At 33.4% G+C, this 26,711-nt stretch overlaps 2 protein-coding genes across 2 annotated transcripts; one reads left to right on the forward strand and one right to left on the reverse strand.

The window, feature by feature from the left end:
* Positions 1 to 1,901: 1,901 nt before the first annotated feature.
* LOC107830015 (uncharacterized) lies at positions 1,902 to 8,282 on the reverse strand. The gene is made up of 5 exons (XM_016657486.2): positions 7,934 to 8,282; positions 5,828 to 5,881; positions 4,516 to 4,619; positions 3,186 to 3,224; positions 1,902 to 2,206 (listed from the first exon to the last, which is right to left on the reverse strand). The coding sequence occupies exons 1-5, from the start codon at positions 8,007 to 8,009 to the stop codon at positions 2,054 to 2,056; spliced, it is 426 nt and encodes a 141-aa protein (XP_016512972.1). The 5' UTR covers positions 8,010 to 8,282; the 3' UTR covers positions 1,902 to 2,053.
* A 1,640-nt stretch (positions 8,283 to 9,922) lies between these two features.
* Positions 9,923 to 13,902, forward strand: LOC107830016 (pentatricopeptide repeat-containing protein At2g20710, mitochondrial-like). Its single transcript, XM_016657487.2, has 2 exons — positions 9,923 to 10,294; positions 12,178 to 13,902. The coding sequence occupies exons 1-2, from the start codon at positions 10,013 to 10,015 to the stop codon at positions 13,324 to 13,326; spliced, it is 1,431 nt and encodes a 476-aa protein (XP_016512973.1). The 5' UTR covers positions 9,923 to 10,012; the 3' UTR covers positions 13,327 to 13,902.
* Positions 13,903 to 26,711: the final 12,809 nt, after the last annotated feature.

Here is a 26,711-nt window from a genome sequence, read left to right on the forward strand (position 1 = left end):
TTTGATATAAAATTATTGATATGTATCAAAATTGTATTAAGAGAGGAAATTTTGATTGGAATTTCAGAGCGTAAAAATAATACACCACATACAAAATATATACAAATCATATACAAAATATATACTAAAGACATATAGTATAAAATTTATATGATGTTGTAGTTGTATTTAACTAGGTAAAAATAATGTATGAAAATCGTAGATAATTCAATTCCAAGTATTATACAATAAATGAAACACCTGCGATAAGGATATCATTTTAGTTATGCAACAATCGAAAAACTTTAAAATACAACCAATTCTTATTTCAAATGAAACATCACTTAAAAGTGTCCTCTATGGGTTTTCAAGCAAATATGACGTGCTTTTATATTTCTTTAACGTTGTTTCGGATTGATACATGTGAGATACTTGTATCTAAGTGTATGATCTTAAAAAAAGGAATATGGAGATAAAAAAAGGTGTAGAGAGGCGGCATATTAAGATACATTCCATATTAAATTAAAAGTCTTAAAAAACACTTTTGATTCTTGTATCTTAGAGGAACCCACATATTTTGGCACTCAATTAATGGAGTTTTGGATGGAGAGAGGCGACATAGAATAGAGAAATATGAGATGCGAGAAAAAAGGAAAAATGTATAACTAAATCTCATAATTAAAGTAATAATAATGAATTGTATATAAATTGTAAGGAAACTCTCGACTCCTTGAGTTTTTAAAAAATTGTTTAGAACATGTAATATATAAGATTAGGACAATTTTGATAAATAAGTTTAAATATTCCTTTATTGTTGATTATTAGAGTACGTATATTAAAGTGCCAGGGGATCTCAATAATAACGTCTCGTTAAAGAACTATTTTATCAAGTATAGAAGATAGCAGGAAAGTTTAATATTATATGGAAATTTTATAGCAAAGAAATTAAAACGCATCAAGACGAGATAAATTATTTGTTTATACTTAATATGATAAAAATAATTTTCTTGATAGTGAGCGGGAGACTTTTATATGGAGGTTATTAGATACTTCCTTTATCTCAATTTATGTGACACTAATCTGGTTGGAGACTTTTAATCAAGCCAAAAAAAAATGATAATTTTTCATATTTGAAAACAATTTAACTTTAAATTTCTCACTTTACTTTTAATGAGATGAGTTTTAAGTTTTAACCACACAAATATTTATGACTTGTTTTAGACAACAAATTTCAATTTTTTCTTTTTTTATTAAATTTTGTGTCTAGTCAAAGTGTATCATATAAAATGGCACGGAGGGAGTAGTAATATTTTCATCCACTAGCGAGGAATATTTGCAATCCTTTCAAAATGAATTAACTAAATCCAGTCTATATCTCGAATTAAATAAATGTCCATGAATATAAGCAACATATAACAACCTGTGAACCAGACAAGTAAAGGGACAATTTTAGACAATTTCGCAATTGCAACGGCAATTTTGGACCTTTTCATTTTTTTTTATATTTTATAATAAGTCCGTTAGCTGAAAATAGCACCATAACACTAAGTTAATCTAGACAACCAACGACAATCTTAATCAATAATGCCATCAAGCACTTAGAGTTATATTTCTACCACTTATTTCTTTCGCTTCAGTTATCTTATTATATCGTTGTTGTTACTGCTTGTTGCTATTGCTTTTTTTCATCTGTCCCTGAGCCGGGGGTCTTCAGAAACGACATCTCTACCTCCACTAAATAGGGGTAAGGTCTGCGTCCATACTACTCTCTCTAAACCCCACTTATGGGATTATAATGGGTATGTCTAATATGTTGTTACAAAACTGAGAAATTATACTTGTTTTGCTAAGTAGTACAGAAAGTTCTTCTCATGATATTATGAGACACTTGTCTATGATTGTTTGTTAGCCTTAAAATTCTTGCCAATTTTCCAATGGACTATCAAAAATGTTTCCAAAAGACCCAAAACTTAGAACTTATGCTAGTAATACTAGTAGAATAAAACAAATGCATACTTGACGAATACATCTATTGTTAGATTCCCAGTTATCTTAACTGTTAGATCCACTGCTGCTACGCTGAAGTCCCAGGTACATCATCAATAGTGTGGCTGGATTCAAGGGATGGTATTCTTTTAACAGCAGGCATGGCCGGCTTCTCTTTGAGAGGAGGCTTGAGAGGCTTGCTCGGATGGATTTGATCGACTTTTTGCGAAGGGACATCAAACTGCACAACCAACAACAAAGCCATTGAATAAGAAACAAGAAATGCACATGACAAGCATAGCATGTAGAGGAGCACAATAACATCAAATGCAACACAAAATGCTAGCGCGGTTGCAGACTAAATGAGCAAGCACTCGATCAAAATAATTGGATCAAATCGCAGGTTAATTAGTTTACATGGATTCTTCATTCACCTAGATGTGCCCATAACATCGGTATGGATATTTGATATGCATTCTTCAAATGCTAACATAGAAATTACCCATGTTAAATCTTATCTACCCGACCCTCGTACTTATGTCCACATAAACAACAACAACAACAACCCAGTATAATCTCACTAGTGGGGTCTGGGGAGGGCAGTGTGTACGCAGACCTTACCCCTACCCTGGGGTAGACAGGCTGTTTCCGATAGACCCTTGGCTTTCTCCCTCCAAGACCTTACCCCTACCTTGCTCTTATGTCCACATAAAGTTACTTCTAAATTTTTTATCTTTTTTTTCTTCTTGCACTTGTTTCTTCCTAGCCCTGACAGAGGGTAAAACATAGAGTAAGTTTGAGGTGCTACTTTCACTTGGATCCTCTTTTGATAACCACACTTACTTATATCCATGCTTCTAAATATCTTGAACTTCACTCATTATCTGCACGCATACTTTTGAGAAGAAAAGAAGGATCAGCACTCAATAACTTTTCAAGCAGCAAGCTTCCGAAAACATGTCCAACAAATTTTATGACAGGGAAAAAGAGCAGCAATTTCCAAGCTTTTCAGTATCTTGATTTGAGAAATTACAGCTATTTTCTCGACTGACATTAGGGTCTCATGATCACTGGTCACGAAACAAGTTACAAGAAGGTATTGTATCAATGCATATTATCTCGACCCAGTTTAATTTATTTTACAATTACTTAGACAGTTCAGTTAGTGCAACTACTTGGGAAATAAACTCCCAAAGCTTATGCCCATAACACAAACTGACCTTGTATCCGCAGCCAGCTACACAAGCATGAAAGCATTCCTGCGTGCAATAAAGAAGATTAAATGTCACTTATGTGCCAAAAAAGACGTTTATGCAGTTCACGTTTTTTATTTGAAGATTATACTCCAGAAACAAACAGATAATACGATATTCAATAATACAACAACAACAACAACAACTACTACTACTACGCCTCCGTCCCAAACGGTGTTCTAATTATGATGGAACAATATCTTTCCTCTTTGGATAGGAATTCAGTCATTTTCTCCAGAGACCTCTTTGTGCACATTCCAAAACTGTTAGCAATCATTCTCTACAACTCATCACTTATATTTTGTCTGCACAAAGTGAGCTTAAGAGGCTAACTCAATAGATGATAATGTAAACTAAAGAGTAGAACTCAACCCCTTAGCCTTTTTTTCCCTTCTTTTTCTCTCAATATGTTCCTGTTTATGAGTCTAAACAATAAGCGCAACATATTTTGTTGGCGCGCCACTCACGCTTTCCTATGATGCAGATTCAGAAGCTAAAAGACAAAAAGAGGAGAAACCAAAGAAGAACCAACTGCAATGCAGAAATGCTAAAAGAGTATTGAAATTCTAACTACTATAATACCTAAAGAAATCAAATTAACAAACTAAATAAGAAGAGGTATTAAATCATCAATTGCTTAGCAAGTCCCTCCTCAAAATCAATTTAGCCGATAAAACCTATGTTGCTCGGATTCTCCGAAAATGTTGTTGGGTGCGTGTCGGATCCTCCAAAAATAGGAAACGGGTGTGGCAGCATTTTGGAGAGTCCGCGCAACAAAGGATAAAACTGATGACTGATCATACTAGATATAGGTAATTAACTTTCATGACATGAAAAAGTAACTTTTAAGTTGGCTTAAGAAATAGTACTTGCGGCCAAATTAAGAGGGATCTCTAAGCCTTCCATTTTTAACCTCAAAAACCAGATAGTCAAGATACTGATCCAGGGATCGATGAACGCTATATTATTTTGATGAAGTTATGAATGCTTATATTAACATATGAAGTAAAGGCTTGCACAACTGCTCTAGAAGCTCCCTTGATATTTTAGAAGCTCAAAATATACAACCTTGTTTTGTCAGTCTTTTGCTACATACAATTTGGCAATTTGGTAAGATTATGAAGAATACTATTGAGAGTGTTGACGTTCAATCCAGGCCTTGTACAGATTGAAAATTGAATTTGAACTACGATCGATAAAATTCTTCGTGATACAAATGACATTGTTAGAAACATCACATTTTGAGAACTGTGAAAGAACAACCAATGAATGAAGATAATAAGAAGGGTGGGGAGACCTCAGAGCAGCTGGCAGCACCAGGGGATCGATCAATGTAAGCACTCCACTGTTGATCCTTCAGAACTGGATTTTTATAGCATATTTCCTCACATTCTGACAAACCTGCATATAGCTATTCATTCTTCTAGTGTAGCTTGGACCAATAGTTAAGCCTCATTGAGGTCTCAGGTTTAAGACATTTCCTGAGCATTAGTGATAGATACATGCAACATCTCGAGATTAAATAATTTAATTTGAACTCCAAAGGGGAGCCACATTATGGCCATTCCCCGAACTTGAGGAACCATGAATATCAACTTACGATGTTTGTCTCGACTCTCGAGGTTAAATAACTTAAGCTATCCATATAAGAGAACAACTACATGGGCATTCTACAAAGTTGAGGCATGGTTTTCCACGTTCATAAACTAGATAGTACTGGGCTGCAGTGGCGTATGCAGAATTTTCCAAAGCATTGTCGACATTCAAAGAAGTGAACAAATGAACAAATTACTCTAACGATATCATATATCAAAAAAGAACACAATTCGAATCATATTAATAAAACAGAATTCAAGTACATTGCTACAACTCTCCTCGGCGAGTTTTTGTTTTTTGAAATGTATCTATAATAGTCTCATTAGAAATAATATTAAATTCTTCATTTTCTATATAAGACACCAAACAATCACTCAAAAACTCATCATTCATTTGATTCCTCAAATCGGTCTTAATCTACTTCATCACCGAGAAATAAGATGAAAGAAAAAAGAAATAGTAAAACAACTTACAATGAAAACAATAGCACCTTAGAAGGGAATTTATTTTTCTTTGGAATGTGTGATATTGACCCTCGACCTACTGTTTTAGTATGAACTTACCATCTAAGAGGTCAATAGTTCAAGCCCCACTTATATGCACAGAAATTTTAAAACACCGATGCATCTGACGATGTTCGAACCCGTGGCCTCCAATTAAACTAAGGCACTTGACCAGTAGAGCCAAGGAGCTCTAACTAGTGGTGTCATTTTATCTTATTTAACCTATGTTTTTATATATATATATATATATATATAGTGAAAATTACAGACAAAGTGGTGTCGGATAACACCACGTAAGCGAAGGTGCATCTGCCCTGCTGGGATGCAACCCATATTTACATATTATCTTGCGCAACATAACAAAATTGCTATTCACCAGAGATCTTTACAGGCAACATAGTTCCTCATCACAATGGTCAGACAACAAGATAAAGAGAGCAAGCAACTTAACTATTCACCAGGGTTATTCAGAAACCAACAATATCCATAGCATGGACGCTTGGAACTTACATTCATCCCATGTCTCGCCATCAGCATCACATCCTTTTTTGCAGAAGACTCTCCCTTCAAAAATTCAGACATAGCAAAATTGTGATATATCCGAGCTTATTCATGCCAAGAAACAAATTACTACAAGAATAAGTCAATACTAAAACATTTGAAATAAACTTAAAGTGGTATTATATTTTGTCAAAGAAAATATATCTTAGAGAATTGTTTCGTAACGAAATAACAAATAGATAAAGATCGCAAGCTAAAAAAGGCCGGAGTGATTGTTGTTAAAGTATTGGGTTTTTACTAGCTACCCTCCTTTTCCATCTACTCCATAAACAACACACTTATTATTCAGTAGAATTACCATGCAATACTTGATGTTTATGACATGCAATACTTTGAAAGAAGAGCAAATTCCAAGTAAGTTTATATTTGTCCAACCAGCATTGATTTTATTAGGATACAAAATCTGAGAGACTCCACTCAAGGTAATAAAAAAAGATAGAATTTAGATACTTGAATATGAACCTGCTAATGCATCTTATCCATTCACAACTAGATATTCTTAAGCTACCCAAGGTGACCTTTAATTGCAATGACAACTTAAACAAAGAGAACAGACCAATCACAAATAGATGATCGTTAGGAAAATAAAAAGACCTTCAAATTTTCCATAGTTAAAGGAACTTGACATTTTTTAAGACCTTATTGACCGTTCCTGTTGGCAGTTATCTTAAAATTCTTTAAAGAGTTGTTACTTTACCAACTTATCCTTCTCAAGAGAAGAGAGGTAGCTGATTAAAAATCTCAATGTCTAGGATTTACTTTCCCTTTTCTGCTTAAGTAACACATTTTTGAATGCTTAACCAACACACTCTTTCTATTATTTTAGTCCATGAATTGTTGCTGATTATTCAGAGTAGCTAGATTGGCTCAAAATCTTATCATTTGAAAATTCAGTAAGCTAACCATAAATTGCACAAAAGGGAATGTGTGCAATTCACTTCATTGTAAGTAATGAGTTACACCAAACATGCTTATGATGGCAAACGCAGCCCAGTCAGCAGTAGTCTGAGTTTCCCGGACTATGAAGGTAGAATAGGCTTGCTAAGAGTTGGGAGGATTCAAATTAAACAGCATGCCTTAGAAATCCAACCAAATGCACAGGCCTAGAGGAATGCTTAGAATTTACTTCATTGTAAGTAATGAGTTACGCCAAACAAGCCAACGGATTATGATGGTAAACCGGTCCCGGTCAGCAGTAGTCTGAGTTTCCCGGTCTATAAGGTAGAATGGGTTTGGTAAGAGCCGAAAGGAATATAAATGAGAAAGAAACGGCACGCCACAGAAATCCAACCAAACACATAGTCCAACCAAAACCTGTTTGCAAGGTATAATTAGGATAGAAGAGAAATAACACCCTAATGACGGCAAGTTGAAAATTTTCCTCCAGGCACTAATACTTTCTTCCTCTTCCTTCAATAGCCAGACACAGTTGAAAACAGCCTAACGCAATGTGCTAAGCTATAATGCTATATCATGCATAAAATGTCGGATGGATGCATATATTCAACAATCACTCAAATTCATACTAACCAGAAAAGCAATTCATCGCAGTCTATAGGGCTTAGATGCATTTTGATTAAAGAAAACCTCTTAATTTGGTACCAGCCGCTAATAAACAATGTAATCAATTTGAAAGACCACCATAAGCTCTAAAGATACCGTCTTTGTCTGTTGTTGTTGCAATGAAAGCTTTTACACCATCATTGCATTTTAATATATTATAGCAAGTTACATATCAATCAATACTCATTAAAGAGAGTGACCTACATATAGCTTTTAAGTGACCGCCAGCGCATAAAACTTAACTCTTTTTAATTATTTCTTGAACAATTAGTCACACCCACTTGGAAAATTAACATAAAATTTCTGCTTTTGCATAAAATTCCCAAAATCCTATAGCAAATGGCAACTACTTTCCTCCCATCAAACAAAAATAAAATGGAGATTATTCTTGTTTTGATAGCACACATTAACATAGTATAAAATTCAGACATAGAGCAAATGCATTTAGAATTTAAAGAAAAATATCTACAAGAGTGAGAAGAGAGTAATTACAAGGGATTTGCATGAGAGCAGCGTATTTATGGGTGCACTGATTGTTACAAGGCGGTGCCCATTGCTGCGGAATCATCTCTTTTCACAGCTAAAAATTATAACCCTCGCCTTTCCTGTTCTTCTTTTTTTTTTTTTTTTTTGTTGTTGTTGTTGCCTTATTGGGTCAAGAAGGAGATGGAGTTATGGAAAAAACTAGGAGAGGAAAAGGAAGGAAGAGATGGTCGAAAATAGAATTGGGGGCACAAGTCACAAACAACGGTTACTTCGAAAAATATGCTGTCTTTACTCTTTTGTATCGCTGCTTGTCCCTCGGGTTTTGTTTTCTCTTCTATCCCATGTAATCATTTAATCTGGATTCACATCCAATTTTATATTTTCAAGTATTTTTATAACAACATTATTTGTTTTAATATTTTTTTTGCTTTTATAGTAAATAATTGCTATACACCTATAACAACACTAAAAGTTTAAATAATTTTGACTATTATAGACAAAAATTATCTAAAAATCAAAAACCAATTCTTCTTTCTAATATTACATATAAAAGATCAAAAAACTATTCAAATTTAAAATCTCAAAAGATATGTATATTTCACTAATTAAATATTAAATAAAGCGAATACATTTTAAAGCTATTAGAAAAATAAATTCTTTCAAGATTGAGGGAAGAACTTTATAATTGTACCTTGTTTCGTAGATTTCATTCTCTTACTAGCGACATAACGCTTGAATTGACGAAAATTTTTGTCCAAACTTTCAGCAAAAGGGTATCCGATAGCTTTTCCTTGAAGCCAACCTAAGAATTTAATAGTTAAATCTTCTATCTAAATATTTTTTGCATTTGTCTAATGAAAAAGATATCATGTGCAAATCTTCTGTATTATACAAGATGAAAACTTGTTCAATGGAAAAGATTGTGTGCAGATTTCTAGAAATATTATAGTAATCTTAGAGAATTTATCTGGCTGTTATAGAGGGGTAATTTTACAAAGAGAGCTCTGCTATAACTATGATTGTTGCTGTTTTATAGGTAAAGTGTTGTTATAAAAAGGTAAAATATAACTTAAAAATTCGGTTTTGAGGAAAACTTGGTTTTTATAATAAATGGTTGTTATATAAGGATACTGTTATAAAGAGGTCTGACAGTAATAGGATTTTGTATAGGCAAGATTCGAATTTGAAAATATCTAACTAAAGGGAAAAGATAATTACAAAAAATCAAATTATATGACTAATATGAAATAAAATTCTTAAAAATTATCTAAAATTTGATATTTTATAACGAATTACTTATCATTTAATGAAATTATCAATCAAAATTACTAAATAAAGTTGCTTTAATTACCTTTTGGGTAATCTGACCGTGTAAACAAATTTATGATATCAATGCTAATAACTTACATTCGAAGTCAAAGAAATAAAATTGTGGAAGAAAAGGTATTTGAACATAAATTGTAGTTGAGAAAATGAGACTTGAAATATACCCGTAAATTATCGTGTGATAAAGCATTAAGCTTGAATTCCTATAAAAAGTCCATCCTAATATATTACATATATGAGTGTTTGACATAAAAATTTTATTTATTGAACTTTTTGGAGTCTAACTTCCGCCAAAGATTAAGTTTAAAATATCATTAAAAGTTTTAATGCTTTTTCGGCGATTCATAACTTCAAACCTTGAATTCAAATCTAAAAATTGATTTCGAGATAACTAAATTTTAAATACTTTTAGCCTATTTGACAATTTTTTGTGAAGCCAAAAGTGCTTGTTTTCTTTAAAAATAACTTATTTTAACTTTTTCTAAAAGCACTTTTGAAATCTTAATCAAGTACAAATTACAAAAATACTTTTTAAATTAATTAATTAAATATAAATTATTTTTTAAATTGTTTTACTCAAAAATACTTTTTCGAAAAGTTCTCGAACAAAATTGCACATTTTAAAATTTTTGGAAGCTATGCTTTTAATACGGTTCTAAAGCGGCTATTTGTGCACTTCATCATTTTCAGCCCCCCGCCAAACCCTTAAACCCCAACGCCATTTCTTCTTCACTTCCCCAAATTCACCATAAACCCTAAATGAAGCTTTTAATCCCTATCTTAAGAAATTCTTCAAATTCAATATCTGCTAACAGAAATGTGTTAAACCGTTTCTATGTTTCAATGTCAAGTAAACATCTGTATAGATCACCCAATGGAGACTCACTGTACAGAAGAATTTCACCTTTAGGGGACCCAAATGAGTCGATAGTACCCGTTCTTGATCAATGGATCAAAGAAGGGAAATTTGTGGTTAAAGAAGACCTTCAGAATATGATTAAAGAATTAAGAGGCTACAGAAGATACAAACATGCCCTTGAGGTAACATAACTAACTACACCTGTCTATTAGTCACACTCTTATAATTTTGGAGCACGTCAGTGTTAGCTGATTGTAAATAGCTAATAAGCATACAGTGCTGATAAGTACTGATTTTAGCAGTTACGTGTTTGAATAGAAGTGTTGGAACTGATTTGATTTTAGCAGTTACGTGTTTGCATAGAAGTGCTGAAACTAATTTTATTTTAGCAGTTACATGTTTGAATAGAATTGTTGAAACTGATATAATATTAGCAGTTACGTATTTGAATAGAAATGCTAAAACTGATTTAATTTTAGCAATTACATGTTTGAATAGAAGTGCTAAAACTGATTTAATTTCAGCAGCTACGTGTTTGAATAGACGTGCTGAAATTGATTTGAGTTTAGCAGTTACGTGTTTGAATAGAAGTGATGAAACTAATTTGATTTTAGCAGCTACGTGTTTGGATAGACGTGCTGAAACTTATTTGAGTTTAGCAGTTACGTATTTGAATTGAAGTGATGAAACTAATTTGATTTTAGCAGTTACGTGTTGGAATAGAAGTCCTGAAACTGATTTGGTATTAGCATTTATGCTTATTATCCCGAAACTGATAATAAGCAATTGACTAAACTACTCATAGAGTTTTTACAAAAATTACTACAAATTTAGAAGTATATTTGTAAGGAAAAGGAGGAACGGCAGACATGGAATGGAGAGGAAGTTAGCGGTTTTATTTAGGGCTCCTCAGGTATTATAAGTACTTGACTTGTAAGTACTTTGGGATTTTGCCAAACTTGTTGATAAGCCAAAAGATGCTTATAAGCCAGTTTGACCAGCTTATAAGCTTGACCAAACACTCTCTTAACATGTTCTTTGTTCTATGAATTTAACCCAATGTATTGTGAATTAGATCATTTCTTTTTGTATTTTGTTTCTTTAAAACAAATGGGTAAAGGGTAAAAGACTATCATAACAGGTGATTAAGGTCCAATGTGAATTAGCTGATGCGTAACAACTTTGTGCGTATGGTTGTTATCGAGGATTTACCTGTTGGCTTAGGCATAACACTGGGAAAGCCTTCATGGTGCACTGCACTGCGCTTCAGTTTGTCTGCTGCGAACTAAATGCTTTTCTGTTAATACCAAGGATCCCTGTCGTGGTGTCTTTGACACTTGGGTTCCTACTCTTTTTGTGTCTGCTTTTATGTCTTATGACAAATATTGCCTGGGAATATAAAAATTTCTTCATAAAAAAGGCTGGTGTGTGGCATGCTCATGTGGTGGAATGCTATACCAGCATGCATATGGTGGACTATATGGACTCAAAGAAATGGAAGATGTTCCAAAGACTGCTAGCGTCACTCTATCATCAAGATAAAACTTAACTGTATACTTTTGTTTCTGCTCATGGTGTAGATTGGAACATGTAAATAAGGCTGAATCAGTGTTACAACTGTTAGAAGCCCTACAGGAGTAAAAGGGGCATGCTTTTGCTGTTTTGCTTCTGAAGATGTTGTACAGTAATAATAGTGCACAATCTGTGCTAGTTTATCTATAAAACTACTTCACCTTTTTAAAAAGGGCATGGTGTGTGTCCTTCAGAGATATCAAAGTTGTGCATGATTTTTTGCACTAATCGAGTAATCTCTATTCCCTTGTGGCCCTGGCCATGCGTTTTAAATGCCAATGGTTTACCTAACTACCAAAGGCTAATCTGTGTTGTATATGAATAATAAGGGACATAGTTCCTCACTCTTTCAAGATGTGGAAAGAACAAAATTTTGCATACGTGTCAGGAGATCCAAGGCGAAAGCATCAAGCTGCTCGCTTTTATTTCATACGCAGCTGATTTTAATCAATCTTGCCTCTGCCCTCTTGAGTGATCTTAATTTTGTTGACAGGTATCTTATTGGATGACTGACAAAAGATTTTTCAGCCCCCAACCTGCTGATATTGCAGCGCGAATTCATCTGTTGTTTAAAGTTAAAGGTCTAGAAGAAGTTGAGAAGTACTTAAATAGCATCCCACGACAGCTGAAAGGCTTTCATGTTTATTCAGCTCTTCTAAACTGCTATACCAGTGAAAAGCGTGTTCAGAAAGCTGAGGAAATCATGCAGAAAGTAAGGGATATGGGGCTTGCTAGAACACCATTATGCTACAATTTTATGATGAAAATGTATTATCAAACAGGAAGTTGGGAAAAAATGGACAACATGATGAATGAAATGGAGGGGAAGGGTATAACATTTGACCAGTTCACTCTCATGATCCGGTTAAGTGCATATGCTGCTGCTGGAGATTCTGATGGAATAGATAAAATAGTAATGATGATGGAATCTGATCAACGGATCACATTGGATTGGAATACTTATAGTATCGCTGCAGAGATGTATCTTAAAGTTGGGCAAGGGGAAAAAGCTTTGGCAATGCTAACTAAACTGGAGGGCATGCTTGCCCCTGTCAAGAAAAATAACGTTGCATTTGATTTATTACTAAGACAGTATGCACAAGCTGGAAAGAAGGAAGAGGTTCGCCGAGTTTGGGATCTGTACAAGCAGAATCAACCAATTTATAATAAGGGTTACATTAGCATGATGAACTCATTAATGAAATTTGACGACATAGAAGGAGCTGAACAAATATTTGAGGAATGGGAATCGAGGGGGTTATCCTATGACTTCCGTGTTCCAAATATTTTGATTGGCGTTTATTGTAGAAATGGTCTTCTACAGAAGGCTAAGGCCCTCATTGACAGAGGATCATCAAAAGGGGGTGTTCCTTCAGTCGCCACATGGTGTCATTTGGCAAGTGGGTATATCCATGAAGATCAGGTCTCAAAAGCTGTAGAAGCATTGAGCAAGGCAGTCTCAATCTGCCCGCCTAAATTTAAACCTAGCAGGGAGACTTTACGTACCTGTGTAGAATATTGGGAAAATCAGGGAAATGTGGAGAAGGCTGAGGAGTTTGTGAGGTCTTTAGAAGTGAAGGGTGTTTTTCCAGCAGTTTTTTGTGACAAGTTGCGGTGCTTTATCAACAAAGTAAAACTCTAAATTTACCAGTATCTAGGGTAGGAACAATTGAAGTCCAGGACACTGGGATGTGAGGTATGACTATGTTTTGGCTGTGTACTATAAACTGAAGCTTATTAGGACGCTCAAGAGCAAAGTAGTTAACTGAATACACAGGTTCTGCTTTCACCTTACAAGCAGGAGCAATTCCAGTCTTTTATTGCATGAAAAGCATGACGTTTATCTCAATGAAACTTGTTGATTATTAGCTTCTAATGATCCTAGCCTGCATGTTCATTCGTGATTACTAGCATACCCTACCCAAGATTAGTCGTCAATACTATTATTGAGCTCGGCACATGCTGTGTCAATGAGCTCTTAACGTGGGTATTGACTTGTTTATTCAGCTCTGAACAGAGAGTCAATCCCTACATCTTAATGAGCTTGTATATCCTGTTAAAGCGCAACATTTGACAGAATGTTGTGGTCTTCTGGATGTGCTGTATATGTATTTGTCTTTTAAAAAGAAACCATGTTGTGGTCTTCTGGATGTGCTGTATATGTATTCTTCTTCTTCCAATACTCTCTACTCTGGATCAGTAACTTCTTTGCATCTCATATGGCCTGGTGTTGTTTCAGTTGCAAATGTAGCCTACATTTCCCTTTCTGCCTGCAATTTCAGTAGTCAAATTAGTATGAAAATTGATAAAAATAGCGATAAGCTGCAATTTTTCTACGTGGCAGACGTATATAAACAGGCAAAAGATAATTTCTAATTTTCAGAATTGTGTCATAACGAAGTTTTCCGCAGGGAGTCGTTTTTTCTTTTAATAATAGTCTTGTGAGGATATTGATTGTCAGCAGAATGATTATGTGGCATTTTAGTTTCAGAATTAAAAGGACTATACTAGCCCCGTGGGGTTTGTTCTAGTGGTAAGAGCATAGCCTATGATACATGAGTTAGGCACACGTCATGACTCACGAGTTACAAACAAAAGTTTAGTATTTAAGTGCAGAAAGGTAGACGGGCGGGTTTGTTATCAACCGAGCGCTATAGATTTCTCTGTCATATAAAAATGGACTATACTATAACTGGAACAAATTAAGGACTACTCTAATGGCCGTCGAATATTATTATGCAAACTGAGTGGATCAATCCAAGCTGCAGCACACAACGAGCTTAAGTAAGTATTCACAAGACAGTGAAATGCTCAATGGGTTCAGTTATATCACATTCTCCTTGCATTGTCAACTGGTAAATCAGTTAATCAACAATCTTCATTTGGTTGGAGAGAGTTGGGTGCATCAGGAGATGGATCACTGGACTACTTATCTTGTCGTTAATTAGCATGAAACCTTTTTTCACAAACCAAGTAAGAAATGCTATTATGTTATAAGAATCAAAACGAACTCTAAAACAAGTTTGATCAGCAAACATGACATAGCCTCACTGGTCTTTGCATAATATGTATGACCAACAGAAATGTAGTACAACTATTATTACCTCATACAGTCATACTCATACACATCACTAGCTAGCATTAATGGCGGATATAGAGTGTGCGTGCACACGCAGCCACGGCTTCACAGTATCAAGTAATATGAGATTATAAGATCCAAAAAAAATTACAAGGAAGTGAAATGCTCAATGGAATCAGTTAATAGTGTGTAGATCAGAATTCTTGATTTGGTTAGAGAGAGGTAGGTGCATGATCAGGAGCTGGATTGGCTGGAAGATCCTAAAAACCAACAAGAATATATATCAGTTAGTATTACTTTACCCCTAAAACAGGTCATGATTCACTGGAAGATTCTAAAAACAAAATGTTAAAGTTTGCATTTAAACAAACCTGCATCAGATGTTCTTGCCATAGGACGCAAACTGTCGTCTGTAGGGGCATTGGGAGTTGCTTCTGTCTGCAAATTTCTGGATTGGTTGGAAGTGCCTAACAGCAAGAGAAGCAGAGTATCCATATTAGCTTGCTACAAAAACACAATAATTCATCAAATGATCTTTAGTCACTTTGCTAATTACCAGGTTATGTAGGGATTAGACACATCAAGTTATGTGAGTACAGTTGAATAGTCCTTATGCAGCTCCAAGTTATAAAAAAGTTTCATATCTGGAATAACTCTAACTCTCTCTCTTTAATAGGAAAAACCCACACAAAATATCACACTTCTTTGGCTAATCTGCCACAGATTATTACTTGGCTACGCTATATTATTCCGTTTTGCCTCTGGCGCATCTGGACTACTAGGAATAAAATATTTTTGACCCTAAATTTTTTTTATTTGGAATGCTTAGGCAGATAATTGCTACACATGAACCACAATGAGCTAATCGAGCAAATTACAGTTCAGGATTCATTTCCTTTCAAGTATGCAACTTAATCCTCTTAAGTACTGGTGCCAAAAGGACTCAACTTTTCTTTAATGTATTGGTATGTCAATGTTTACAGATTCTAGTTACATATATGGCTTCATAAATCAGACATTATCAAGAGAACAGAATGTGCAAATTGCAGTTCAGGATTCATTTCCCTTCAAGTATGAAACTTAATCCTCTTAACTGGTGCTAAAAGGACTCAAGTTTTCTTTAATTGTATTGGTATGTCAATATATAAAACTTGTACTTACATAGGAGACTTCATTAGCCAGACATTATCAAGAGAAATGGATTCTAAGAACAAACTGTGAAGTGTGGAAACAAACCTGCATCAGATGCTTTTGGCTTAGGACGCGAACTGTCGTCTGTAGGGGCATTGGGAGTTGGTTCTGTCTGAATATTTCTGGATTGGTTGGAAGTCCCTAACAGCAAGAGAAGCAGAATATCCATTATTAGTTTGCCACTAAAACACAACTGATTAATCCATTTAGGAAGGACTAATAACCAACAAATAGTTAACCAGTAAATCTTTAATCACTTTGCTAATCACCAGGTGATCTAGGGATTAAACATATCCAGTTATGTGAATACAATTGAATAGTCCTTATCCAGATCCAAATTATAAAAAAGTTCCATATCCATTTAGCTCAGACAAGAATGTGTCTGCAGTTAAATCTTTAAATGGTATTTTTATGTTCAAATAAGTCTAGTTATCTCTCTCCTTAATAGGAAATACCCACACAAGATCCTCTCAAATATCAGACTTCCAATGGTCTTTGCAAATATATATATATATATGACCACCAGAAATGTGCTCTTCAATAAACTTAACTAAGAGAATCACCGTGCTATTTACTCATTCATACCGCTATCATTAGTGGCAGATATAGTCTGGTATGTACACACGCGCGCACAAAAACACACACATGCATACATACATACATACATACATACATACATACATACATACATACATACATACATACATACATACATACATACATACATAGAGATGCTATTCTTCTTCCACATTTCTAGTGCCTCCATTAGTTTTAAATTCGTTCTTCGATTTACAGCTTTCCTAATATTGATCAGGGTACTAGTTTCTATACACAGATAGATTTCCAAGCAACAGGTAAATAAAGCTAACGGATTTGTTAATAGAGGGCCAACGGATTTGTCTTCTTATTCATTCATATCACTAAGAGTGTAACCTTCAGTAACTGTCAGTGTATGGTCATACGCCATTAGAGCTAAGTATATGTAAGGAATGAAAACATCAGAAAAAATGATAGTCATACGCCTTAGGTAATTGCTCGTAGAGTTAATCTATTTTCTAGTTCAGCTATTTATATAAGCGCGCCAGTGCTCACACTTTATTGTCCTTTCAGAATTAAAATGACAATAGCTTGAATACTATATTATGCAAACTAGTAGATCAATCCAAACAATTGCCAGTGTCCTTAAAATTAATCATTACTAAAGCTGCAGAATTTTACCATCTAATATCTAATGCAAGAAGGATCATACCAAGGCTACCCCTTTTATGTTAAATGGCAAATATAGTCAATGCTACAAGTGTTCATATGAAACTCTATGCTTTAGTCTCTAGGCTACAATTGGCAGCTCAACATGGATTTAATGTATTAGTATGTCAATATAAACACATTCTAATTACATAGGTGACTTCATATGTCAGACATTATCAAGAGTACAAACCTTCATCAGATGTTTTTGGCTCAATGGGACGCGAGCTGTCATCTGTAGGAGCATCAGAAGTTGGTTCTGTCTGCAAATCTGTGTCTGTGTCTGAAGAAGTAGAACTCTGTCCTTGGACCAAAGAGTTTGATGCAGATTGCTCTTCTGGAATATGTATACCAATGCCTTGCATCACCCTTTCTCTAAAATGTTCCGCGACAACATTTAACATCAGTTGATTATTATTTATTGGCCTTGGCATCCTAGGAAACTGTGGACTATGTATACCATGTCGTTGCCTCACCAGCTGTCCTACATATGTCGTCGAACTGTTTAATATCATTCGATTTCTAGTATTACTCATTGGCCTTGGCATCCTAGGAATATGTATACCCCGGACTTGCCTCGCTATATGTCCAAGATATGTCGCTGAACTGTTTAATATCATTCGATTTCTAGTATTATTTATTGGCCTTGGCATCATAGGATCAGCATTTTGTATAGGCACCACAGTGTTAGTTGCCACATTCTGTGTAGCCTGAAAATCAAGAACATTGCATTCAAGTTACAATTATCTAACATGAAAATAACTTAGAAATATTAAGAACATTGCATTCAAACCACAATTATCTAAGTGGAAACATGAAAATAAATTAAGATTTTTTTTTGCAGGTAAATACCGCAGCAGAGGATTCTTCTGGAAGCGGGGCGTGCTGTGGCTGAAATCCTTCTGTTATTTGAGCTGAAACAATATCATAAATTGTTACTAAATACTTGTGCATGTCTTTCTAAAAACAACTAAACTTTTTCAAGAACGTGTGCAGAAATCAAAGAAAATGACCTCATTTCATTTATCAGGAACAACATGATGTACATTTCATTATATAACAAATAACAATCACTAAATTGGTAAAAAAATATTGAGAAATTTCAACAAACAACAGTCCCCATTCAAGAAATAGCTTATCTCCATTAAAGCAAATTCAAATTACTAGTAACATTTATCAAAAAGGAAGACTAACAATGATGACCAAACTTTTCAAAAACGTGTACAGAAATTAAAGAAATTTTACATTCATGTAAAATCTTCACCAAATTAAGCAAAAATATAACTAAGAAACTTCAAGAAACAACAGTTCCCATTTAAGGAATAGCCGTCTTTGTACATTTCATACATAACAATCAACAAATTGAGCAAAAATATTATTTTAGTAAGAAATTTCAAGAAACAACAGTCCCCCATTCAAGATATAGCATGTCTCTATTAAAGCAAATTCAAATTACTATTATTGGAAGATCAGAATTTTAGGAAGACTAACCAATATTTGGCTGATCGACATTAGCTTCAGTATCATGCTTTCTCTTCTTACGTCTGAAAACAAAGAAAAAGAGAAAAACAGAGTCAGTATACAGAGCAAAAAACTGCATAAATCACAAATGAAGAGAAAAAGAAAAAGTAAATGTAGAAAATAGGAATCAACTCACAGATTTTGTTTCTGTTCGTCGTCCATTATCACAGCAATGCTTTACTAATTCGGATTAAAGAATGAAAAATGCAGAAAAGAGAGAATGGAAAATGCAGAAAAAGAGAGAAGGAATGAAAATTGCAGTAAAGAGAGAAAGTGGGAGAGCGTAAAACTGAATTTTGGGTATTGTTCGTTTTGCAGAGGAGGAATATATTTAACTGTCAAAGCCCTGCAATAACCGAACGGAAGATAACTGACAAACTAACAAAACTTTGGCGGTAATTTGAAAAAAGAAAAGGAAAAAGAAAAAAAGAAACGCAAAAGAAATATTGGCCAGATATGACACAACCAAGTTACTTGATGGATATTGCATGTAAATCTTTTATAAGCATTAATTATAGTTTGTCAAAATTTCTTTTTATCATCCTCCTATTAGTGGTAGAGTAAAAAATTCATTTAAGAAAACTCAAAAAAGAAAAAAAATAAGAATATCACATAGTATAAGAATTAAACTTGGCCTAAGCCAATTTTTAAACCACTTTTATCATGTATGCCTTCCTTGGTTTTGACATTTCAACGATATATATATATATATATATATATATATATATATAAAATTACTTTAGTTATACAATGTAATTTTTCGATAAAAAGAACTTAATTGAGCCCCTTGGCTTCATTACATGTAGCTCCACCTTTATTTCTATCAGAGGCGAAACTAATATTTAAACTCTATGAGTCAAACCTTTAAGATTCTTATCATGAACTCATTATTTTTTTTAAAGTACACGTGACGGGTGAGTGACATGATTCTCAAGGAATTACACAATGGCCATGTCATGATGCAAGTTCGAGGAATCGTAAGTCTCCAAGTGCAACTCTGAATAGCTATGCAAATGGCTGTCCCAAGGTATAATTTCTAATACATTAGTGGGGTAAGCTCGAATACATTGAGTACATCATATACACGTATGATAAATCTTTACTGAACTCGACAATGTTCTCATATCTATTAGTTGTTGCAATTTTAGTGAATTTTGGGTATGAAAAATTCTTCTGTAAGAAACAACATTTTATTTTAATCAATTGTGTATTATTTTTATCTGCTAATAGTGTGCAATTCTTTTATACTAGTGAATAATAATAATAATATGTCAAATACAAGGTGACCATCTATGTACCTGGAAAAATGCGTAAGTAAATTAATTGCTATAGTTAGTCACATTAAACTGAGTATATGCAAAGGTTACATTGTCGATGAATGCAAATAAAATTTTAATGTTATGATTAATAGTAATATTTTTGGATGTCCATTCCATATGTAGTTAGCTAGGTTAATCAAAAGCTTGAAATTGATGTATTTATTTTCATCACAACTAGGGGTGTGAATGATTCGGTTCGGCCGGTTATTTATGAAACTTTATCATATCAATTTTTTGGTTATTCTATTATGTATATCCAATCATCTCGATTTCTCTTCGTTATCGATGCAGTTTGGTGATTTTTGGTAGTTTATTTTTAAAACATCATGTAAGAGTCGTGATGTTTTTAAACCACACTATGTATATTGATGTATATGTTAGAATGTACTGACTGTCGTCCACTCTGAGTAGCTATCAGTGTTATCACTTTAGCAATCACCGAAAGCATAATTTAGGATATTCAGTGATGTAGTAAGAAATAATGATAGGCCTAAATTTGTAAGAAATAAAATCGCATGTCTTGATAAATAATAACACTAATATCAACAAGGTTAAAACTTATTCGCGCCGAATATTTAAATATTGGTCTATAATATTTAAAGTATCTTTTTAGGATCATATTGATTGATCAGACAATTTGCAAAAATTTAAACATAGTTTTTGACTCAATTTAAGATGCATCACACAATTATGAATAAATTGAAAGAAATGCTTCTATTTGTTTCTTCTAAAAACTATTGTTAGGATAAAAAAATTATAGAAAATCAATATATGGATTATATTTTATATGTATATGTAGAAATTAAAAACACACGCACATACACACGTACCCACGGCTTCATAGTGTAACGTATATGAGATTATAACATCCAAAATTTTTGGTTTAGTCTCAAGAGATATAACTATTCTTCTTTCATATATAACTCTAGTACCTCCATTAATATAATTTTCGTTTCTCTTCTTCAATTTACACTGTAGTTTCTATACACTAAAAAAGAGATTGATCTCCAAGCAACTAAGTAAACCAAAAGGATTTGATAATAGAAGGCCTAATTATATAAGGGATAGGCAATAATAAGAGTGTAGAGTCATAGGCCTGAGAGCTTAAGAAAGTTTTTGTACTAAATGTATTTCTACAGGACAAGAAAGTATATACTACTGTAATGCTCAATTGGATCAGTTAATAGCGTTTCCTAAAATATCATATTCTCCATTCCATGTCAACTGGTAGATCAGTCAAGAGCTAGATTGGCTGGAATTCAAGATCCTAAAAACCAACAAGAATTTATATCAGTTAGTATTACTTTACCACTAAAACAGTTCATGATTCTAAACACAAAATGTTAAAGATTTCAAACATTGTATACTATACTTTGATAGGTCAGCAAAATCCAACATTGTTATTCTGATTCCAAATATGTGAGTCCCAAATTATAAAAAAAGTAAAGTTTCATATCCATTTAAACAGTATTTTTATAGCATCTGGAATTAATTAGTATGTCAATTATCAAACAAACCTGCATCAGATGTTTTTGGATCAATAGGACGCGAACTGTCAATTATCAAACAAACCTGCATATTTCTGGATTGGTTGGATGTGCCTAACAGCAGAATATCCGTTAACAGTTTGCCATTAAAACGGAACTGATTAATTCATCTAATATTGGAAGGACTACAAAGTAACAAATCTTTAATCACTTTGCTAATCACCAGGTGAGTTAGGGACCAAATACATTCAGTTATGAGGACAATTGAATAGTCCTTATGCAACTCAAATTACAGAAAACTAATCTGGAATTAAACAAACCTGCACCAGATGTTCTTGGTATAGAACGCGAACTATCTGTAGGGGCATCGGGAATTGGTTCTGCCTAGGGGCGGCCCGTCCATAAAGCAGGTAAAGCAACTGCTGTAGGCTCCACATTTGTGGAGGCCCTTTTTTTTTACACCTAATAGATTATATATAATTTTTTTTTAAAAAAGTTATGTGAAGTGAAAAAGTTTGATTTCTTTATTTAACAAATAAAGAGATGAAGGATTTACAACTGCTTTAATTTCTGCCAAGGAAATTGCATTTGAAATTAATATCGAACCCGAATTTCATAAGAAACGTGTAATATATAGGAAAAAACAATTTGAGGAGAATGTTAATAGTGAAATCTCAAAATCTTCCGAAGTGTCCTTTAGAGTTGATTACTTTTTATACATATTCCCTCTGGTCCATAATAAATGACTTTTTAACCTTTGATGCGCCCCTTAAGAAAATACTTACTCCTAGAACAAAAATGTATTTTGACTGAATTATACTTAGTTAAAATTTATATGTTATTAACTTGACACATTGAGATATGTAAATAAGGGTAAATTTTAAAAAATAAAGTTAATTCCTTCTCGATTATATAAAAGGACACTTATTTTGAACCAAAATAAAAGCCAAAAAAATCACTTATTATGGACCGGAGAGAGTAGTAGACAAGGTTATTTTTTCACTTTAAAATAGATTTGAACAATTAGAGGCATATGAAAATATTTTTGGTTTTATATTTGGCGGTAAAAACTGAGATCACTAGTTGATGGAAATTTGAAAAAATGCTGCCTTCATCTTGAATGCTCCTTAAATCATAATAATCAACCCGATATTAATAGTTTAGATTTATTTTCTTAATAAAAAATATTAAGGAAAATAGAACAATTAGAAGATAAAAATTTAATTGATATACTCAATCAAATAAAAAGGTTTGATTGTTTTTCAAATGTATATATTACTTATAGAATAATGTTAATAACTCCTATTACCGTTGCTTCAGCGAAAAAAAGTGTTTCAAAATTAAATTGATAAAACCTTACCTAAAGTCAACAATGTCTCAAAGATATTAAATGAATTAGTTATATTGTCAATTGAGAAAGACTTATTAGGAGAAATTGATTATAAAAAAATAATAATAACTTTGCATCTAAAAAAAAGTTAGAAAAATAGAATTCAAATAAAAATAAAATATTTTTTATTAATAAAAAAGTTAAGGCCCCTCGTAAAGTTTGGCTTTAGGCCACGAAATTGGTCGGGCCACACATGGTTCTGCCATTGCAGGAAAATTACTAGGTGCCACATTCTGTGCAGCCTGAAAATCAAGAATATTTTATTCAAGTTACAATTATCTAACATGGAAATAACTTAGAAATATTAAAAATATTGCCTTCAAATCACAATTAGAAAACTTACCAACATTGTATTCAATCTCAATCATCTAAGTGGAAATATGAAAAAACTTAAGAAATTCTCGCGCAGGTAATACCGTTGCAGAGGATTCTTGTGGCAGCGGGATGTGCTCAGGCCATGGAACTTCAGTGTTGAGTATCTCATAGGTTTTACGTTAAACATTTTATCTGACGAAGGAAGGAGTTCTTACACTTTCAAAATAATATTTTAGAAAATCTTTCAAACAGCAATGTGACAAACAAATTGTTACTAAAGGAGCAATTTACTTGTGCATCTCTCTCTAAAAACAATGATGAACTAGACTTTTCAAGAACGCGTGCAGAAATTAAAGAAATGTGAAATACGCCCCAATCTCTCTATATATATATAACAATGATGACTAAACTTTTCAAGAACGTGTGCAGAAATTAAAGAAAATGGCCTCATTTCATTTGTAAGACTATCAGGAACAACATGATCATCAAGCCATGTACATTTCATATGTAACCAAATTGAGCAAAAATATTACTACCAAGAAACTTCAAGAAACAACAGTCCCCATTAAAGAATTATCCATAGTAATACTACTAAACATTTATCAAAAAAGCAATGATTGTCATAAATTAATTTGCTGCTCAAGTTTTCCCAAATTTTGTTATTCCCGGTCAATATTCCTGTATTTGTAAATATTAATTCTGCAAAATATAAGTTAACGTAATGAAACAATAATAATAAATTCGAGCCCACTGAATTCACAGTGTTTCCTTAAGGAATTTAATCCCCTCCTAGTACCCAAGGTAATGGATTATTTCCTCCCAGGATAGAACGAATAACACACTGGTGTAGCGGTACTTCAAACCCCAGTGTTTCGGCGAACACAAAGTTCGGTAGCAAATCACACTTACAGTTGCTTTGTTTGAAGTTAAAAACAATGCAGAACGAAGGAGTATATACTCAGAAAAACGTATGGAAGTTCTGAGAGGAAGGAATGCAATGTATAGCCAATTTGTTGAGCGAATTGTATGTTGAGTTGAGTATCTTTCTTCAACATTTGCTGCTCATATATATAGCATCCAAGAAGGAGTGCAAGACCAAACGTCCACCCTTCATGGTGGAGCAAGCATTACATGTTTGTGGAGCAAGCACTTCATGGTGGGAAGACCATTATCCGGCTGCCAAATTATCAATACACGGATTGGAAAATATCCGTTACAAATACGGATAATCTTACGTTAATATTTACTATTAACAAATAAATTTGGTCCAAAAAATTAATCAATCAATCATTTGGCCGAAGCCGTAGCCGTAGCCGTAGCCGTAGCCGTAGCCGAGCGAGCGACGACGACGGCGCGAGGCTTGCTTTCTTCTTAACTCTTTAAGAGCTACAAGAAGAGCAATTATATATATACCCACCAAAAATGTCTTCCACTTCCAATATGGGACAATGTCTCATTGTTAAGAGGGGAAACTTAAAATTTTACTCAAAATTTCATTTTTCCTCCATTTCCCATTCACCCTCATTTTAAGAATATTACATCTTAAAAAATTAAAACCTCAACAATCCCCCACATGAATGGGGAATGGCTATATCACGGAAGTATTCATGGAAAAACTGTGTGTGAAAACCAAGAAAATAGAGTCACTGCGCAGAGCAAGAATTGCAGAAATCCCAAATGAAGAGGGAATAAAAGAGTTAATGTAGAAAATACGTATCAACTCACAGTCTTTGTTTTTCTTCGTCGCCCATGATCAGCAAACAAAAGAAAAGCAAGGAATGTTTTGAGCAATGACAATGGAAAAAATGGCGAGGATTTAGATTAAAGAATGAAAAATGCAGAAAATTGAGAGAGTTAAATTGAAGGGGTTATGTTAGTTTGTATAGAGAAGGAAGTTAACGGTCGAGCTATGCAAAAACCCAACGGAAGATAACTGACAAACGAACTAAATTTGGCGCTAACAAAGGTAATTTGAAAAATAAATTGGAAAGAGAGAGAAGATAATTACATATAAATTATCTTGATAAGCAGAAGCGGATCTAGGAATTTAAGAAGATGGGTGAACTATTACAAAGAGGTGAATTCAGAATTTTTATTTGACGGGTTCTATCTTTAGGTTCTTATCATGAATGCATTACCATTTAGAATTATAGGTTAAAAATTAAATTTTTCCCTGCAATTTTAATGATTTAACATACATACCTATACTTCATATAGAAAATGCTGAGAATATTAAATATGTTGACTATATTCTACATCCTCCACTGCTATTAGTTTTAATTATATAAAATTTTGTGATAACAAAGGGAACAAGGATTTAATGTGTTGGATTTGGGGATTTTGAATGAATAAATCAAATATAAAAAAAGAAAAATATACTTAATTAAAACACAAGAGGGAATACTAAATCTGCCTACAAATGTGAAATTTGAACCTCTAACTTTATTTGTAAAGGTGCACCCAATAATCATTGCACCACAAAACTCTTTGAGCTTGAGCGCACACAAATATATTTAAGATAATTTTTAAAGAATATCGCATTGTTACACATGGTATAGGAAGAGGAGCATGTGTTCACGTGCACCATGCGCCTTCACATAGATATGCCATGTTGATAAGTATTTAATAATCTATTAAAAATGGTAATTAACTTTGTTACTATCAAATATTAAAATTCATTATCTTTAAACTCTGAGTATAAATAACTTAACTCCCTCTTTTATCATCCCCCAATTAGTGGCGAGTTAGAAACTCTATTAGGAAAACTCAAAAAATACAAAAATATCACACCTAAGATTCACACACGTTATCTAGAACAATTTTTGAACCATCTTTTCCACTACAGTATATAATGCACGCTTTCTTATGTTAACGAGATTCAATCTTTACAAATAAGATTTTATGTTAATCAATTTGATTATATTTTTTATCTACTACTAACCGTGTAAATTTTCTTATATTGAGTAGAAGCCAAATACAAGGTAATCATTCAACCTGAAAATAAATTGGTAAGTAAATTGCAGCATTTTACTTACCAAATGTAATGTGATTTTAAATAAACGCATTTTTCATCAGTGTATTAGAGTTTCACTCGTAAAAGGTTAAAACTTATCACATTATGCTGAAGTTTCTCCTATAGGGAATTTTCCAAGGTGTGCTGAAATTTCAGTTGTAAAAGCTCCGAGAATTGAAAATTTTCTATGTTTTAGCTAGATATATTTTTGTCTAAATTTTATATTAGCGTTAAATAGTAACTAAATGATGAGTAATTTGAGATGGTGACTAATTTTTGATTAGCAATATAATTATAGCTATTTGCCCATGCACGTTTCTTGATGTTTAAGTTTAACAGGGGAGTCTTTTAGTATGTCACCTCATTAGCTGCAGACCAAATGAGTCCTTATCCCCAATATCAAGAATTTAGACACCAAAGTAGTACCAAGGGCTTTGAATTTTTTTTACTTTCTTCAGAAACAAGCT

Source organism: Nicotiana tabacum, chromosome 23 (genome assembly GCF_000715075.1).
Source record: "Nicotiana tabacum cultivar K326 chromosome 23, ASM71507v2, whole genome shotgun sequence".
Taxonomy (NCBI): domain Eukaryota; kingdom Viridiplantae; phylum Streptophyta; class Magnoliopsida; order Solanales; family Solanaceae; genus Nicotiana; species Nicotiana tabacum.